General features: G+C 37.4%; 2 protein-coding genes across 3 annotated transcripts; one reads left to right on the forward strand and one right to left on the reverse strand.

The window, feature by feature from the left end:
- Window positions 1-390: 390 nt before the first annotated feature.
- On the reverse strand, window positions 391-9,215 carry LOC103984581 (F-box/LRR-repeat protein 10). Of its 2 annotated transcripts, none has more exons than XM_065108443.1 (4): window positions 8,872-9,215; window positions 8,581-8,786; window positions 5,467-5,584; window positions 391-2,098 (listed from the first exon to the last, which is right to left on the reverse strand). In XM_065108443.1, exons 1-4 carry the CDS (start codon window positions 9,091-9,093, stop codon window positions 686-688), a joined length of 1,959 nt encoding a protein of 652 aa, XP_064964515.1. In that variant the 5' UTR covers window positions 9,094-9,215; the 3' UTR covers window positions 391-685. The 2 variants fall into 2 exon arrangements, with proteins under 2 accessions (XP_064964515.1, XP_009400378.2); XM_009402103.3 differs by having other exon boundaries at window positions 5,467-5,560; window positions 8,872-9,214.
- A 446-nt stretch (window positions 9,216-9,661) lies between these two features.
- Window positions 9,662-16,921, forward strand: LOC103984580 (serine/arginine-rich splicing factor SR45a). Its single transcript, XM_009402102.3, has 7 exons — window positions 9,662-9,797; window positions 9,893-9,912; window positions 15,185-15,295; window positions 15,391-15,490; window positions 15,554-15,703; window positions 16,272-16,341; window positions 16,485-16,921. The coding sequence occupies exons 1-7, from the start codon at window positions 9,795-9,797 to the stop codon at window positions 16,700-16,702; spliced, it is 672 nt and encodes a 223-aa protein (XP_009400377.1). The 5' UTR covers window positions 9,662-9,794; the 3' UTR covers window positions 16,703-16,921.
- The last annotated feature ends 993 nt before the right edge of the window (window positions 16,922-17,914 follow it).

Here is a 17,914-nt window from a genome sequence, read left to right on the forward strand (position 1 = left end):
ATACAAGGGAATGAACTCAACAAGCCAGTGGCAGATGATCGACACAGTCATTAGGCTAACAGAATGAAATGTTCTGTTATTATTATCCAAGAAAAAGATATAGAGACTATTTTTAAAAAAAATAATTAATTGAATTTTCATGATGTCCACTCTAAATCTTAACCAGGTTAGCTTGATTATCATATCACTCTTGGAAAAAGAAATTGACAATAGGAGTTTGCACAAGAGATGAGGAGCAAGAACCTTCAATAGTAGTGCATTGAGCCCCTTTTTCTACAGATTGCTTTCATGTCACAGAACAACTGAGGTGAATTATAATAGTACAACATCAATACACCACACAGTTTGAGGATAACTTACATACTGAACCAATTATAAGGAGACAAAAGAGAAAGCAGAAACCAATAAAAGCACTCCAAATGAGGAATTTGTTCATACACCATGGCACATAATCATTACAGAAATATTGGAGGAATATGTTCCTCAGCAACCTAAAGTCATGGCCACCGGAATTAAACCTGAGACCTCCTATTAGAAGCATGTCATAAATCTGCTCATGGATGATAATATACAACATAGATAAAGAAAAAATGACCAGCTGCCACGATAATTCGAATAGCAACGACTACAGGGGGTGAAGTTACACAGACAGAGACCAGAAGTAATAGATAGATGATAATAGTGATTACTGGTCTGAGTCATTTTCAATTTCATCCTCACCTTCCAAAAGCCAGCGTTCCAGTTCATCCATTTCATCCTCTTCATGGCTGTACCATCCACCCGAAGTGTCCAAAAAGCTCATCCCTAGCTCCTCACCACGGCATGCTATACGCAAGAAAGGTCGGCTTCTCGATAAAGCATCCACCATATCTCTGTTCAAGCTCCCTGTTACTCCCAGCCATCTCAATCTTGGGAAGTAAGGCTTCTTAAACCATCGAATGGCAAGTGGCGTGATGCCACCACACTCGAACATGTCTAGCACATACAAGCTACTTCCGGGAGTCCTGCCCTCAATTTGCATTGATGCTAAAGCCATAACCGAAGTATCTCCTATATGCGGACATTCTCTGATGCGAAGTTCAACAATTGGTATCCTACCTTTTGCTAGTGACAAAATGCCATTGTCCGTTAGATTGGGAAGCCTCGAGAGGTCCAAAACTTGCAGGCTTTGATTAACTGAACCACTAAATAATAATGATATGCCATTGTCTGTGATCCTTTTACACCCTCTAAGAGATAATGACACCAATGGACAACTGCCATGGCCCAGGTATGATAGTCCTAAATCACTGGTGTCAGTACCATCCAGCAATAATATTTGTAATTTAGGAAGATAGCTTAAAGCTTTTACAGCTTCATCACCTAGATTCCGGCAATCCCTCAGGTCAAGAACAATCAGCTGCTTGTTATTTGACAATCCCACAATCCCAAGATTGCTTAGGAGATTACACCACCGCAAGCTAACATGTGTCAGAGAAAGGGAAGTGGCAGAGATATCATGAAACACCAGATCAGTGAGTTGGCTCCCATGCGATACCCTGAACTTGCGAAGGTTAGAGCATGAGTGTATGATTGCCCTGAAGCCAGTATCTGTAACACGACAGAAACCTCCAAGACAGATACTCTCCAATGTAGAGCAAGCATCAGACATTAAAAGAATGCCTAGATCATTGACTCGGCGGAAGTAGGTGAACAAGAATTCTTGGCTACGTACAAGAGAAATGTGTTTCAGTTTACCATGTGGGTTGATCTGCTGAAGTCCAGCATTGGTGAGATCTGAAGTTACTATAGGTTCCATAATAGGAGCATCTTGAAGATCCAAAGAGGATAATGATGGAAGGCCCTTTGAAATAAAACCAACCAAGTGATCTGTGATGTAGTCAACTGAAAGGCATAGCATCTGAAGGCTAGGAAAGATAGGTGGTTTAACGGGGCGCAGGGACTGACGTGACTGCACTGTTGCACTCAGCAGTTCTATCAACATTGTCAGGGGTATATAACCAACCTCCAGGGAAGAGAGAGCTGCAGAGGCAGTCGCCCATACTTGGCCAAATTTAGGATTGTCAAATGAGGAGAAATCAAGTGCCAAGCTCAGAGACTAGCAAAAGTAAAAAAATATCTTAGACCATTTCAACAATAACATCTTGATAAGAAAAACATGACATATGGCAATGCACAAAATTAAGATTCCAACAATAATGGGATGCACAGCATCAAGCATTTTGTAAGAGTTAACTCCTCGTAGATAAGAAAAGCATGACATATGGATTGTCAAACAAGGAGAAATCAAGTGCCAAGCTCAGCGAGTAGCAAAAGTAAAAAAAAAAAATATCTTAGACCATTTCAACAGTAACATCTAGATAAGAAAAACATGACATATGGCAATGCACAAAATTAAGATTCCAACAATAATGGGATGCATGGCATCAAGCATTTTGTAAGAGTTAACTCCTTGTACGAGAACCTTCTGAGGTGATCATAAATTCTTATGCTATGCACATTTCTATTGAGACACTCAATGACAAGTATGGGAAAATGAATAAACCATTAACAGAATAGCAGTATATTCGAAGATCTCATGTATCATGTCAACTACAGGTCCAGTTCATAAACAAGTATCTGTAGGGTTCACTTTGAACATGCAACCTCAAAGATGAATATAAAGAAGATGAGGAAAAAGTCATGTTTATAACATTATGCTTGCACCTGAACTAGAAAGAAGATAATTACATCCTTCAAGCAGTCACCAATTGATTAATAAGTATAGCAGACCAAAACATCTCCAGAATGCCTCTAAGAGAGAATAGGTGTCATTGTTTACCAAACATGAACAAATGGCAATCACTGTTTCATCAATTAAAGATTATAATACTCTTCATTGAATTACAAAGAGACAAATATATAAGAATATCATATTAGGTCCTTTACTCTTTCATTACATTTTAATACTCTTACAGCATTAAATACCAAAACTAAGCAACTTCTGTACAATCAGTTCAAATGCATGGTTTTTAATCAATCATAAAGTATGAATCTTATAAGATCATACGAGAATGAAAAGGAACCAAGGAAGTGATTGGATCTAAAGTTCATGATGCATTCACTACCTAGCTACTCTCTCTGCTCAGTTCCTCTGGGATTCAGTATTCATCTTAAATTTTTAAATAGCTATTGGTCTTTTTTATCAAAGGAATTCATAGACTCTATCTGACATGCTATACATATATAATATCCTAAAAAAATATTGTAGTTTTTTCTATTCAAATATATCATACATGTATTAAAAATGCAAAATATTGTAGTTTTTTCTTGTATTAGATAAAGACAAGAAAGATAAAATCCATTCCAATATTCTTACAGAAGTTTGCACATTCAATAAGATGTTCCCTCGATTTTTCAAAAGTGAAGGATGATTAAATTTGATAATGCAGCCATGAAGAGTTTGGAGGGGGCAAAAATATAACTCAGATACAATGAGCTGCAGAGCAGTTTGACCTGACATTCAGTAGGTTTAGGGGCAGCAGAATGCAGAAAGCAGCAGTCAAGAGATTGCTTCTGTTGCACACAGGGTAAAAAGTGCAGATATGCAAGATTTCATCTGAGAACAGAAAAAAATGTATATTTTTTCTGTTGCAGTTTTTTAATAAACAGAAAAGAAAAGAATATTGGGGTTCAGAGTAGAATAATAAAAAATGAAAAAATAGTACTATCGCCTTCGAGTTAAATGAACAGAAATGGATCAATTTACGCCAGTTTTAACCCATGAAGTCGAGACACATGATTCAATGAGTCACTGGGTTGAGGCCTCATGCATAATATGATGAAAGTTGAGCTAAATGGAAATTTAAAATTGATCTCAAAAGGATGAAAATTTACCATCGATGAAATGCAAAGTAGAAGATTTACCTGGAATATTTACTAACTTCATAAATTAATTAACTGCACAACTTGAGTCATGATACTGTAACTTATCTCTAATAATATGGTTGCAATTATTACAGCTTATCTCTCCCTCTCTGGTAATAGTTGGTAAGTTAGTTATTAGACAAAGCACCCAACGACGAACAAAATCTGGATAAGGAAGATCATAAAAAGGAGCATATCCTTTACAGTTGCAAAATTTGAAAAGATACTGAAACCAGAATAGTCAAACCGATATGACTGCAATTATGGTAGTTATGCCTACATAAATGTTTTTGATTCTGCCTCTCTTGTTTTAGGGTCAACTGTTATACAGACCATGCACTGTCCTAGTCATGTTTCGGTTCACTTGGCTACATCCATCATCTATCTATGGTGTTCTGTTGCTTCTGTTATCAACTTGGAGATCCACTGAAGATACTAGCCATGAATCACCTAATATTGTCACCACTTTATGTAACAATACATCTGTTTCTGCTATGATTCTCCTCTTGTAAGAGAAGCTAACAGCATGAAGTGCTAGCAAGAGATGGATGATTACTACAAATAAGAAAGGATCGACAACCTTGGTGCCCTTATCAACATGACTGATCCACCAACCAATAATCATCCCTGAATTAGTTGAAGCAAAATGGAATTTATTGTTTCAAAAAGCATAATCAAATATTTAGCTCACCAACTGAAAGATGTATAACCAGTAAAGCTGGAGGACATACCATAATATGCTAATCCTAAAATTCTGTAGTTTTCCATCCCATACCATGCATCAAACAAAATGAAAATATTAATAAAGGGAAGAATGACCTTATTCCCTATATGAAGGACAACAACAACAAGAAAAACAGAATCCCAATAACTCACAAACATTAAAGACAATATGCTAGGTCCAAGGTGATATTAAAACCATGGTCTGCAGTACCGAACTGTACCGCCCGGTACGGGCGGTATGTACCGGTCCAACAGATTTCCGGTACGTGGACCGCCTGTTACCAGTCCGAGTGCACTGTAGCACTGTAGCAGGGCTACAGTACTCGGCACACCTGGGTGTACCGCTCGGTATACCGTACCGTACTGGTACCGAGCCCAGGTCGAAACACCGGTATGATACGGTATTGCGAACCTTGATTAAAACTACTACCTAGATCCTCCCTCAATGAAATCAAAATGTGATATGAAGCGAAGGTTAACAAGTCTCCTCAGTGATTGTATTACAGGCTGGTCATTGAACACTAATTGCTGTTCTCTTGGCCAATGTTTCAAACTTGATACAATTTCTTGTTGAAATCAAGAGCAACATTTCTCTCCTACTACATCTTTCATCAACTAAATTTATTGAAGCCAATCTGTGATGTCTATCAAGAAGCCTGATCTCTCATAAGCAGATCTAGCATTTGTGTGGAAGGCATGCCTTTCTTTTATACCATTTTGTGAGATAAGGTCCTTATCAAAAATTACTTCAACTGAATACTCTGAACTAAAAAATTATCAAGAATTACATTTATCATTCATAACAAAGTTTACTTCAACTGAATATTCTAAACTCACCTCTAACTGAGAACAACCAGTAAGCAGTTCCTCTAGATCAGTAAAAACAATTGAGAGGCCTCTACGTTCAGCTAGAGAGCTCAAAGAGAGAGACCTGTCAAAAGGACATTCAATTCCACTAAAAATACAGGAGTCACAATTAACAACCAAGTAGCATTATCACATCACTGAATGTCAAAAATAAATACGAATATTTATCATACTTGTTTCATCAATGAAGGAAATTTAGAATAATCAAACTGTTAAGCTTTGGAAAGGATGATGCCTCATATAAACTAATCTCAGATAGTGACATCTTGATTACATTCCAAGCATATGGTGTTATCAGCATTTTGCAATCGACATCATCAAACACGAAAGAAAAAACATCCAATTTGCATAAGATATGTATATTATAGCTTTAAAGGAGATTGTAGAATTTAGTCATGTGTTGGTGTTTAATGGTGATCTTCATTGTCAGGCAAGATACATGCAATAGTCAAAACGTATGACCGAGGATAAAGAATCAGGGGGTACTGCAACATGGACATGACAATTATCATATTTACATGTGGTAACTCATACACTTCAACAGTAGCATTCTCCATTACCAGGAAGAGGTACAGAGGTTTCAAATAGTCCATGCTATACACCAAAATAATGGATTTTTGCATGAAAGATTATACAAAAAAGTGTAACTCTAACTGCAAATAGGTAAGAAGCTAAGGACACCACCCAAATCTGTTGATTCACCTTTCTTATCTGTGTACTCCTCTCGTTTATGATTGAGCAGTCCTATAGGGACCTCAGCAGGTGATTTGGGTTGTTCCCTCTCGATGATAAAGCTTATCCACACATCCCTCATCATATCAATAGCAGACCTCAATCCCCATTTGCATACCAAATGTATCCCAAATGTCAAATATGGCATGTGATACATTTGTATCTCACTTCAAAATGACATAAATTATATTGTCCAAGTTTAATGCACAGGACACCATACCAATACCTGAACTTTGTGAAAAATGTCTTTGTACATATGACATTGTTTAGCCATAAATTCAGAATCAAGCGGCAAAGGTCCACATTGAATTGATATATCACAGTCAAAACTGGTGGTTCAGACCTACCAATCTAGCAGCTAGGAATCATGATTTTGTGATCATCAAACACATTTAGAACTCATATGAATGAACTACTAAACCATGTTAGGGGTAATTTAAGAGAAAAGTATTCCCCTCTTCCTTTTTCCTGTCCAACCAGGATTTCGATGTTAGTCCTAATGGATCTGATATACCTTAACACAAAATAAAACATCTAAGGTATCATCAGATCCAAAGAATGTAAACTGCAAAGAGAAGATATTCTTCAAAATTTGTATTCTAGCACTTCAACACATATAATTCTGTGTTAAGCAAACACCACAAGAAATTTCTATAGTTAAGAATAAAACTTAAATAAAAGCATACATGCCACTGAGAGACGTACCTATGCAATATCAGATTAGCAAGTTTTTAACATACATACTCCAGTAAAGGCATATGTGGAATGGAAGAAAACAGCAAATTTTATGAGAGACCAAATATCATGCATGTGTATTCAAGTATAGATAAGAGAAAGAAATGTGCAAATATAGCAATTTTGAGGAAGCAAAAATAGGAATATTTAGTAGTGATTATGCCTCGTAAGTCGTAACCAAGATAGATGTTGCAAAAGCAAACCATTGTGATCATGTGATGACTATGATGAGTTAGATGATCGAGCCAAAACAAAATATATGAAAGAAAAAGAGAACAGGAGGAAGAAAACGTGGAAGAAAGAAGATAAGTTAAGATCTTAGATCATCCATTTTTCATTTGTCCTTTTTCTATTATTTTTTTGTAGTATATACAAAGAGAGAATGTGGTGTCATCTAATGATGTGCTTCTGTTTGCCAAATATCAGCCAACCTAAGTAATATGTGCAACTACATCAAAATGAACAGTCAAAAAAGGAATACAATGGCTTTAATCTATGACTAAAAACTATAAGAAATCAGGCAAGTGTCATTTAAGTGCAACGCACAAATTAGGCTGAATTTCCAGGAAGTTCAAAGCCGAAAAAGAAGGGAAGAGCATTCCATTCAATCAATATCTTCAACAGTTATAACAAAGGAGATCGCAGGGCTCTTCATATTTAGTAACAAATAAAGATGCTGATGTCTAGCTGTTGCAGTAAGAGGATTAGAACGTTCAAAACCAAGAAAAGGGAAGAGCATTCCATCCAATCAATATTCTCAGCAGTTACAAGAGGAGATTGCAGGGCTCTTAATATTTAGTAACAATAAAGATGCTGATGTTTAGCTGTTCCAGTAAGAGGATTAGGATTAGGTTTAGTATGTCCAGTTAAGTTTAGAAATAAGAAAAGACAATGTCTTGCATGTGGCTTGGATCAATTAGAAAATATAAAATAATATAATATATACAATTAAAAATACAAGAACAGTTAGTCATTAACCACAGTTATTCTTAGTTGTTTAGCCCATAAGCAAAACTAATTTACAGATTTCAATATAATTGACCCCTGATCTGCATGCAATTGTTTTCTGTTCATTTCTAGACGTCTGTTCATCTTCTTGTGGTTGTTCTGTAATACAACAGCTTATTCTTTGCTGATCTCAGAGTTGCAATCTCTAATCTGTCACATCTGGCACTACCATCTCTATCATAGCCTTTAAAATCAGCCAGATCAGCATCATCTACTAATGTAAGTTCTGCAGAAAAGTTAACCATTTTTTGAACACCATGGGTTATTGTCGCTAGTATCAAGCTTAGGTGAAAACCCCACAGGAAGGGCAACGAAGTATATGTTCTTAGAAACTAAGATTCATATGGTTAATTATAGATTTTGGAAATTTTGACCACCTGTACTGCCTGTGATCCTAAGATCAATAAATGTCATAACAAAGATTATCTTGCTTCCTGAAAAGGCAAAAATCTAATGGTAGATCATGAGGTTGGATTAAACTGTCACCAATCTTTACATGCAAAAACTAGTGGAAAATAATCATTTCAAAGAAGAATTTTTTTCTAAAACCAAAAGCCAACTTCAATTTTTCTTTCTTTTGTTTTTGGTTGATCGAGGCGCAACTATTACCTGAGATCCCGGCACTTGCCACCGACCTCGGAGAGAATCCTTCCGCTCAGATTCTCGCAATTATGGAGACAGAGCTCGTGGAGCGATGGCCTGGTGAGGAACCCGATCGACGAATCATCGAGGCGGCTGCAATCCAGCTTCAAGCTCTTGAGGTACGGATTCGGCGGCAGCAGCGGCCTCAGCAGATCCAGGGTTGGCGCGATCTCCTGTACCCAAACCCCCAAACAAGGATTAATCAAAGCCAAGCGTGAAGGGAAAAAAGAAATTGAAGTACGTGGGTTACGATTATACGAGGAGGTGAAAGGAGGGGAGGAAGGAAAGGGCGTGGGAGGCGACGGAGCGGAGGGAGCTGCAGGTGGCTGCGGCAGAGCAGAGGGAGCGAGGATCGAGGCGGGATAGTACGGAGGCGAGGACCGCGGAGGGAAGGTAGTGCTCGATACCCGGCAACGGATCCGGGGGATCTCCTCCTCCTTCAGCGCCTCGGCCATAGAGGACACCGGCGTCGCCGGCCATCGAGAACCCGTTTGTGGATCGCGAGCAGCGAACTCGGACGAGTCAGGCGGGCCCGTCGGTGGGCTCGGGGCTTTCGTCTTCTATATGCAATCATGACAAGATCAGCGTGAAGGTTACCATTAGCACGGCAAATCAAACTCTTTTATGTATTTTAAAAGAAGTCCGTGCATGCTGCGTAAGTAAAAAAGCCTTTAATTGGATTTAGGACAAAATAAATAAAAAGGTAAAGTAAAGTTAAAAGATATTTATTTAAGCTGGATTATGATATTGAATTTATCTACTCAGGTATTAACCCTAAGAATAAAATTAAGGTATTATATTGCCTTCTTGATATTGATTTTGTTGTACATATATGCGTGTTATATTAAAATTTGAAGAAGTGTATATAATACTTAGAAATATTTATAGGATAAATATATGGACAAACTCCATTTTGGCTTTCGTGTATATAATTTTGTGCAACAAGGTGGATAAGGATGAATATGTGCATTGTTGGACAGGCCCTTATAACGGGACATATAAATATATATATCGATCATAACAGTTAGGATGTAACGTTTGTATCGGGGTTAGTAACGGACCTTTAAATACCTCGTGGGTACCTCAGTTTCCGATCTGTCGACCTCATCGCCGCGAAAGAAACCTATACCGGAGATTTGGTCCTCCGACCTCCCTCGCTCCTCTGTTCTCCCTTGCTCGCCATGGTACTTACTGTTTCTCACCCTCTCTTCTCTCTATCGTCTGCCTCTCTTTCTCTCACCTTATTTACTCTTTCTCTCTTGTTCGGTTCCTTTTACAGGTGGATTCTCCGCGCAGGAGGTAAAACCCTAGATCCCTTATCAGCTCCTGTTGTCGATTTCTTTTCTGAGCTTTCTTCCTTAGTGACCGCTCTCGTTTTTTTCCGTTGTCGTTGTTTCCACCCGTTTAATTTCGTTAAATCGGGTGAAAACCCTAATTGCCAAATTGGATGTTGATTTGAGTCGATATCAGACTAATAATGCCTTTTGTAAATGTTTTCCTAAATTTTGTCCTTTTTTTCGTTTTCTTCTTTGAATAAGCTGGTCAATCATTTGCTTGATCTTTATAATTTACGAGTTCAGAGGGATATTAAGAAGTTGGGTAGAGAATACATCTTTCCAGTGATAAATAAATGCATACATGTGTATATTTATGTATGTATGTATGTATGTACGTACGTACGTATGTATGTATTCACAATCCTGATGAGTTTTTTGCTAATTTATTTGCCTAAATATGAATCAGGCACAAGTGAAGCTGTTTTTCAATTATTTTTTGCCGATTATGCCTGTACAGGAGATCCTTCAGTGGATTATGTTTCTTTGGAGGATAATTAAATTGTAATCTCTATGAAGACACTGGATTTATCTGTGGCAGCTTATTTTATGTTCTCTGGGACTTGGATTTTCTTTAGCATTGAATAAGATGTTGGACCCACAATGTAACGTACAAGGTTTTAAGGATCGCTGTTTTGGGGAACCGTTTCAATGATCTGGTCAGATAGGTACATATCAATCATTTCTGGTACACTGGTGCGTATCGGTGTTTCATAAAGGAAGAAAAATAGGGAGAAGAGGAAGGGGCAGTGGAGGAACAAGAGGAGGAAGAGGAAGGAAGGAGAGGTAGCAGAGGAAGAGGAGGAAGAAGGAAGAAGGGGAAGCAATGGAGGAGGAAGAAAAAAGTGGTGGAGGAAGAGGAAGAAGACAGAGCAGTGGAGGAGGAGAATCAAGATTTTTATATATGATTTGGATCAGATTGTCCAAAACAGGAGTCGTCAGTGTGCCGATCCACACTCAGACTGGTATATACTGCCTGTTTTGTACCATTTCAGGTGGTATGGCGGTTTTTGGTTTGAAGTTCCAGTTCTGATGCTCGTACCAGAATGACAAGCCTTGTTGAACATTTTGCACCAGCCAGTACTGTTTGATATGCCTTGGCACACCTAGCAAAAGGGATGTTGAAAATTTGTTTGTATGTTGATATTGACTGGTGTGGTCGTATATTGATGTGCCATTATGGTACTGTACTAGTATTTGAAACTATGGTTAGTCATGGAACTCTTTCGTGTCGGTTTCAGTCTCATTGTGTTCTTAGTTTCATGTTATAGGTTAATTAAGGAGTTCATTCTTTAGTTTCTGAAACCTAGATGTTTTTATCCTTGTAAAACACTATCTTACTCCTTACAATTGGGTGGGTAAATATCATATGCTTCCCTTGATGATTAAAATCCAAATAAGCATGTTTCGGTTCAGGTGTAATGGAAAAAACCATTTCATGCTAATTCAATTATAGGAAGATCATCATTGAATCTTTATTATTATTTTTTCTTTATATTGGTCAATGGATAAGATCACAAGACGAATATGTTCTTGAATTGACTACTAAAAAGCACACCATTTAAGATTTGATGTAGTTGAGATCATGTTTTTAAATGTTAGTCCAATGCCAGTTCTGACACACTGTAGGACTGGTACGATAACTGACATACCAGGTGTTATGCTGATCTCTACCACTTGGTATTATTGAAAAATAAAAATATCAATCAGTTCCAAGCCACATGGTTTAGTCTAGGTCCTTGGTTGGATAAGGAAGTTCTGGTCAGTATATATCGGCTGGATGAGCATTAGGAACCATGGTTGAGATTGTGCAAGAATGAACCTAATTAAGAGTGATGATACAAGCAAATGACCTTATCTCTTTTGGAATGATGATACAACCTCAACCTATGGTGTTAGACTCACATCATCGTATATCAGTTTTTATTTTGTTTGGGCAAGTCATAAGCATGTGGATGTGAAAGAAAAGGCAGTAGAAAAAAAGACTACAGAAGGAATACAGGTTAAAAGCAGGATGAAGGGGTCGATAGAAATGGACAATAAGAGGAAGGAGATTGTCATGGCTGAAAAACCAAGAAAGCTTAAGAGTTTTGCTACTCGAAATGTCTCTTAAATAATTCCTTAAAGTCAAGAAGAATCTATAAATTTTATTTTTTGTTTTTTTTTCTGAAATCCTTCCTTGCATTTAAACCTTTTGAAAATCGATATTTAATGACTTAATGACTCTTATAAACCAATCTATACCAAAAACAGAACATAAGATGAAGAATTTTTCCTAGAAATACAACACTGAAGGCTCTATAATGTAATGAGTAGAAATAAGGACTAAAATTCATCCCGAAGTTATTTGAAGATAGGGAATCTTAATCTAACAATTTTAGCCTAACTCAGAGTTTAAACAACATGTTATCTATGAATTTGATCTCTATGTTCGTCAAAACAAACACACTTCAAATACATTTTTTCAGTGTTTTGTAAGCAAAAGATTGGTTTGGTTGCTATGGAAATTCTTATGTTGTGTATACATTATGGGTTATGTATCTTTAGGATGTGCAAGTTGATTGATATCAGCTTGTGCAACACTATAAAGTGGTAATGCAGTAGCTGTTATTTCTATCCTTTTTAATTCTTTGGATATTGTTATGTTGCATATTTTAATATTTTCTGGACCATCTCCAATCCATATGATAATCTGGTCATTAATCTAACTATTGATACAATATTATCATGGACAAAGATTATGCAATTATTAATAGCTGATGAATGAAATTAAATTTAGAAAAAAGAGTGAATTTTCCTAAAACTTTTCGAAAAATCTTAGAAAGCCACAACCGTTAGGTGAAATGCTAATAGCTGACAAATGGAATCAAATTATTAGATCTACCCGTCCCATATTTTGATTTTATTGCAAGGGTTAGTTAGGGAAATCTATTTCTGAGATGTTTTTACAATTTACCGAAAGTTTGACATAGTCAAAGAAAAATTAGAAGATCGCCTATTAATTTGTCAAACACTACCAGTTAATCATGTTCAGTAAATTAGCCTTTCTAACTTTTAGCAATGATCTAACCAGTGAGTTCTTTTTGCTATGTAAGAATCCAGTTATGTCAAAATGACTCCAGTGCTTATCTACAGATAAGATATGTGGCCACTTGGTAGCATGCTTAGATGGTTGATAGTAAAAGATTCCACCTGAAATGTCGATTTATGGCACAGTTGGAGAGATAGTGTCTCTGGATTGAAGCAACACTTGGTAGAACAATATCCAATGAGTACACAAGATTGCCATTCTAGATCCAACTGCAATCAGGACTTAACTTAGATTCAATAAAAGATAACAACGTAGCAAGGGGTACTTAACAAAGCAGAATTGGACATACAAGCATCTTAATATCTTGCCATTGGGATTATGAAGATCAGGGTGTTGATGTTGGTCCAGAGATTGCTGGTGGTCATTACAGCAAGCTTAGACAAAACATAACAATTGTGGTTGTTTATGTTTTTTTGTAGATTATAAATAATGTATGTTTTATACTATTTATGAAGTTATTTTTTGTTGAATCAAGTTATATTGTTTACTTGGATGTTTGATGTATTGATTGACTAATTGTGACCTAAAATTCATCAAACAAACAATATGAATCACAAACACTATTCTCTTATTAACAACAGTTGTGATTATGGTGCTTCACAGGGGAGGTGAATCCCTACCTACTATAGGATTCTGAGGAATCCAGTGGTCCTATATGCCTCCCTAAATTAGGTGGCATGTATGGTGTCAACTCATTCATTACATCAATTATCAGCGGCATTGATTTGAAATGTTTCATAGGGTAGAAGTAGAACAAGGTGGAGCAAAAGGGCTTGCATGGTATTTCAATTTGACAATAGGATTAGGAACTTTTAGGGCCATTTTGATCCAGACAATAAATTCATGTCTGTTAAATTATTGGATCATGACAATATTGGTAACACCTAAGTTAAGTTTGAAAACCAAAAAAACAATAGCTTTTGAACTAGTTGAACATATGCTTTTATGTAGAACCTTCTATTTTCAGCAAAAGCATGTTATTATTCATGCTCAATGCAAAAAAGAAAAAAGAAGTTTCTTGATATTCATGTGTTGCTTGGATGCCTTATTTTAAGATGATCTCAATGGCTATAATCTGATGCTAAAGCTTTTTGGTGTGAAATAGTTGATATTTGACCATTTTTTCTTTTGCAATGCCAGATATTCACAAGAGTATAAATAAGCTCCTTGTGGTTTTTCTAGTCAAGACACAGGTTTTTTTCCTTCGGTTATTCACTAGAATAGTTGATCAAGGTTTATGCACTAATATGGTTATGCCAGTTCTGACACATATTGAATACACTTTATGTGGTGTATCTGATCCTTTACAAGATTTGCAGGTTCTACACTATGCTTCATCATTTACCCATAGTTTTGGAACTAAATTGAAATTTTGATGCTGCACCAGATAGGCCTTTATTTGACCTTTTCCTTATTATAGAAGTATAAGGCCTTGGTTTTCAATGGCTGTTTCATTAATACTTGAATTTATCTCTTTGGAGACATCCGATGAAATTGAAATGATAATTTATCTCATTTTTAGTTTCTCAGGTTTTCTACTTGATAGGGTTTTAATTGACACATAGGAAGAGAATAAGATGCTCATGCAAATCTTTATTCTCTAGAGACAGACAGCACTATTTAGTTAGCAGTCAGTGGCCCATATGTATGGAAAAGAAGGCAAAGCTAGGAAAGAGAGGTGGATGGAGGGAGGGACAAGAAAGAGGGTGCTTTGTTTTATCATGATTTCATGAACATTCTGGGGCTTTTGTGTTCATTTTATCTGAGCTGGGCTGCATATTTCTTTAAGTGGATAAAATTATTCTGTTGGTGGAAATAATTGGTATGTTGTCCTACATTTTTAATACAGTCAGTTGATGATTTGAACTTTTGATGTTTATTCTCTTTGGCTATTCATCTAACATATGTGTAACAATTTCTTAACCTGCCTGGATTTCTGATACTTTGTTTCCCATTTTTTAACATTTTTGTTGCTATTGAAACTGCTCTCATGACATGGAATTTGACATGTTCTCTTGCAATGACTGATTTAATGTTCTCTACCAAAAGGCTCTTACTAATAACTGAACCAACTTATTTGAGGCCTCAATTCTTTTTTGGTTCTTAATGAAACTATTTAGATACTTACAATTCCCTTTTTTGACAGAGAACGTTATAGGTCAAGGTCACCGCCCAGGTCTAGATCTAGGGGTCGGTCTCAATCTAGGTCTCAATCTCCTATTCACAGATCTCGATCTCGATCAAGAAGCCGTGACAGGTTACATTGCCTGCTTTTTAAATACAGTAAAATTAAGGGTTCTGTTTTGAGTATTCCTTGTTAGATTCTAATAGAAAGACAACATTATGTGGCAGGCCTAATGCAACAAATCCTGGAAATACACTATATGTGACGGGTCTGTCCAGTAGAGTCACAGAAAGGGACCTTGAGAGTCACTTCTCAAGGGAGGGAAAGGTGTGTTGTGAATGAAACTCTATTTGTCAGTTTTAGATGGAATTGACTTCTATTGTTTCTCAGGTGTCTGAATGTTATTTAATTGTCGAACCACGTACACGTGTTTCTCGAGGATTTGCATTTGTCACGATGGATACAGTTGAAGGTGCTGATCGTTGCATCAAATATCTCAATCAGTCGGTTTTGGAGGGCCGATATATCACTGTTGAGAAGGTAAAGTAATGCAACACTGTGCCAAGACATGATGATATGATAGAAAGATGCTTTGTTCTGCTTTATCTGTTTTCTGTTTTTGACTTGGAGGTTCTTGGTCGTATCCAGAAGACAATACAATCAGCCCTGTTGCAGCATTCAAGATGATGAGTTCATCCTTTCAATTTTAGTCATACAGCTTGATGAATGGCCAGCCTAACAGTTTTTCCATGCATCACATCAACTAATTAGCTTTCACCCTCAACTATCTCAGCAACTAAATCAATGGACAGTACCAACTCTTAATCGGGCATTATGGTACCTTGCACCTGGCATTCATCTAATGATGCTGCTAGTCATATGCCTTGATGTGGTTGTTTATCTAACCTTATTTATTGTTGGTTTATTTTGCCTTCCACAGCCAGTTTTGTCCATACATGTCACATATTGATGTCATTTACTAAGAGAATGTTTCTGTTTTGCTGCTTTTTTTCATTCTCTTTGTCTGAAGTATGCAGCTTCATACACTTTTGGAGAATGTAAATTTGGAGGAAACATGTGAAAGTTCATGTTTTCTTTTTTCTTTCAGTCGAGGAGGAAAAGGGCACGAACACCTACACCTGGAAACTACCTTGGGTTGAAGAACCCCCGAGATACCAGTGAGCTTTTTCTTAAGAATCTTTACCGCTCTGATTGATCATGAACCATAACATGCGGATCCCGTAACTCATTCTTCTCATTGACCGGTGAATCCCTAACTGTCCTTTTCCATTCACTTCACTAGTTTCTTGTGTTTTGGCAGTTCGCTTTGATCGTGGAAGGTATCGTGGAGGCCATAGTCGTGATGATTATGATGGTGGGTACCGTAGATCTCCAAGGCACTCACCCTATCGAGGTGGTCGTGATTATTCTCCCCATCGGTCACCATATGGTGGTCGGCCAAGAAGGGATCGGTCAAGGTCTCCTCGTCGTTCTCCAGATAGGGGCTATGGCCGTCGTGCAAATGGATATGCCAGGTAAACATGATGTGGGTTATATATTATGATTAGGATCTGCAACTGTTTTTATATTCTTGACTAATTGTGGTGTAACTGAGGAGTCTCATACTCTGTAGTTCTCCATAACCTATGGGTGTGTCTTATAGCTAGATTAACCCTGAAAATGGGCTTTCTTGGCTGGTAATTAATGTCTGTGATGTGAACTCTTTTGCCGAATAGACAGGTGATTGTTGATGTATTATTTACTATGCATTACTTGTTTGCATGACCTAAAATTTAGTGAGATGGTCGGGTCAGTGGAACCTGGTGGATCCTAATCTACATTTTGTACTGCACCAGTGAAGTGCAGTAGACCAAGATCCGCTACCCTGCTTAGTGGTTGAACATATCTCAAGGGCTGATGTCTTAATGGACAGTCCTACTGCACCATCTGAATTAGATGCCTTCTATTTGCGATCTGCCAATTTCCTGACATAAAGGCCGTTGAACTGACGCTAGCAATCCACCGAAGATGATGGAATTCTTAGACTGGAAGCTGACGCTGAATCTGAAGGTATGCAACTCACCAGTTTCAAATATGTGCTTGATTGCTGAATGACTCTCCTTGATGAATGATCCATTTTGTGGTTAGTGTCGGTGGTCCTCTGTTAGCTTAGCCCCTCTTCTCTTATTGTTGCTCAATATTTGTTTGGCCCAAGTGATTGTCTTTTTAGTCAGGTCTCATCGGTCAATGATATATTAACTGCCATCTCCTACCTTGCATTAGTTTGTTTCTTGTCTGTCGATGTCTACATTCATTTGCAACAGAACTATGAACTCTCGTTTTTATTTGGACTCAGTATATTGAAGTAGCTGATTTCATTTGAAACTGTGAAAAATGTGCTGATATTACCATACCAACATATAGGCTGCATACTTTGGAGACTATCGTCTTTCTTCAAAACCTTTCATGTTGGCCAAAAAAAGGTGTTTTTGTCACCTTTCTGTGAGAAACCCACAGTCAGTGACCAATTTCTAGCAGTCTGATTTTGACATGGCTAACAGACGCTTAATATGTACGGCTGCTCTTGGGCAATCAGTTTACCCCCAACAATTCATGACGAGCCTTCACGGTTTCAGAGGTCCGGCAAGCGTGTTGTACTTCAATAGGATTTCCAAGAACATGGCAATGGTATGTTTTGCTTTGTCTGGTTCACGTCCATGTTGGCCTGCATTTGTTCCTTGTGATGGGGGC

This window comes from Musa acuminata, chromosome BXJ2-5 (assembly GCF_036884655.1).
Source record: "Musa acuminata AAA Group cultivar baxijiao chromosome BXJ2-5, Cavendish_Baxijiao_AAA, whole genome shotgun sequence".
Classification (NCBI taxonomy): domain Eukaryota; kingdom Viridiplantae; phylum Streptophyta; class Magnoliopsida; order Zingiberales; family Musaceae; genus Musa; species Musa acuminata.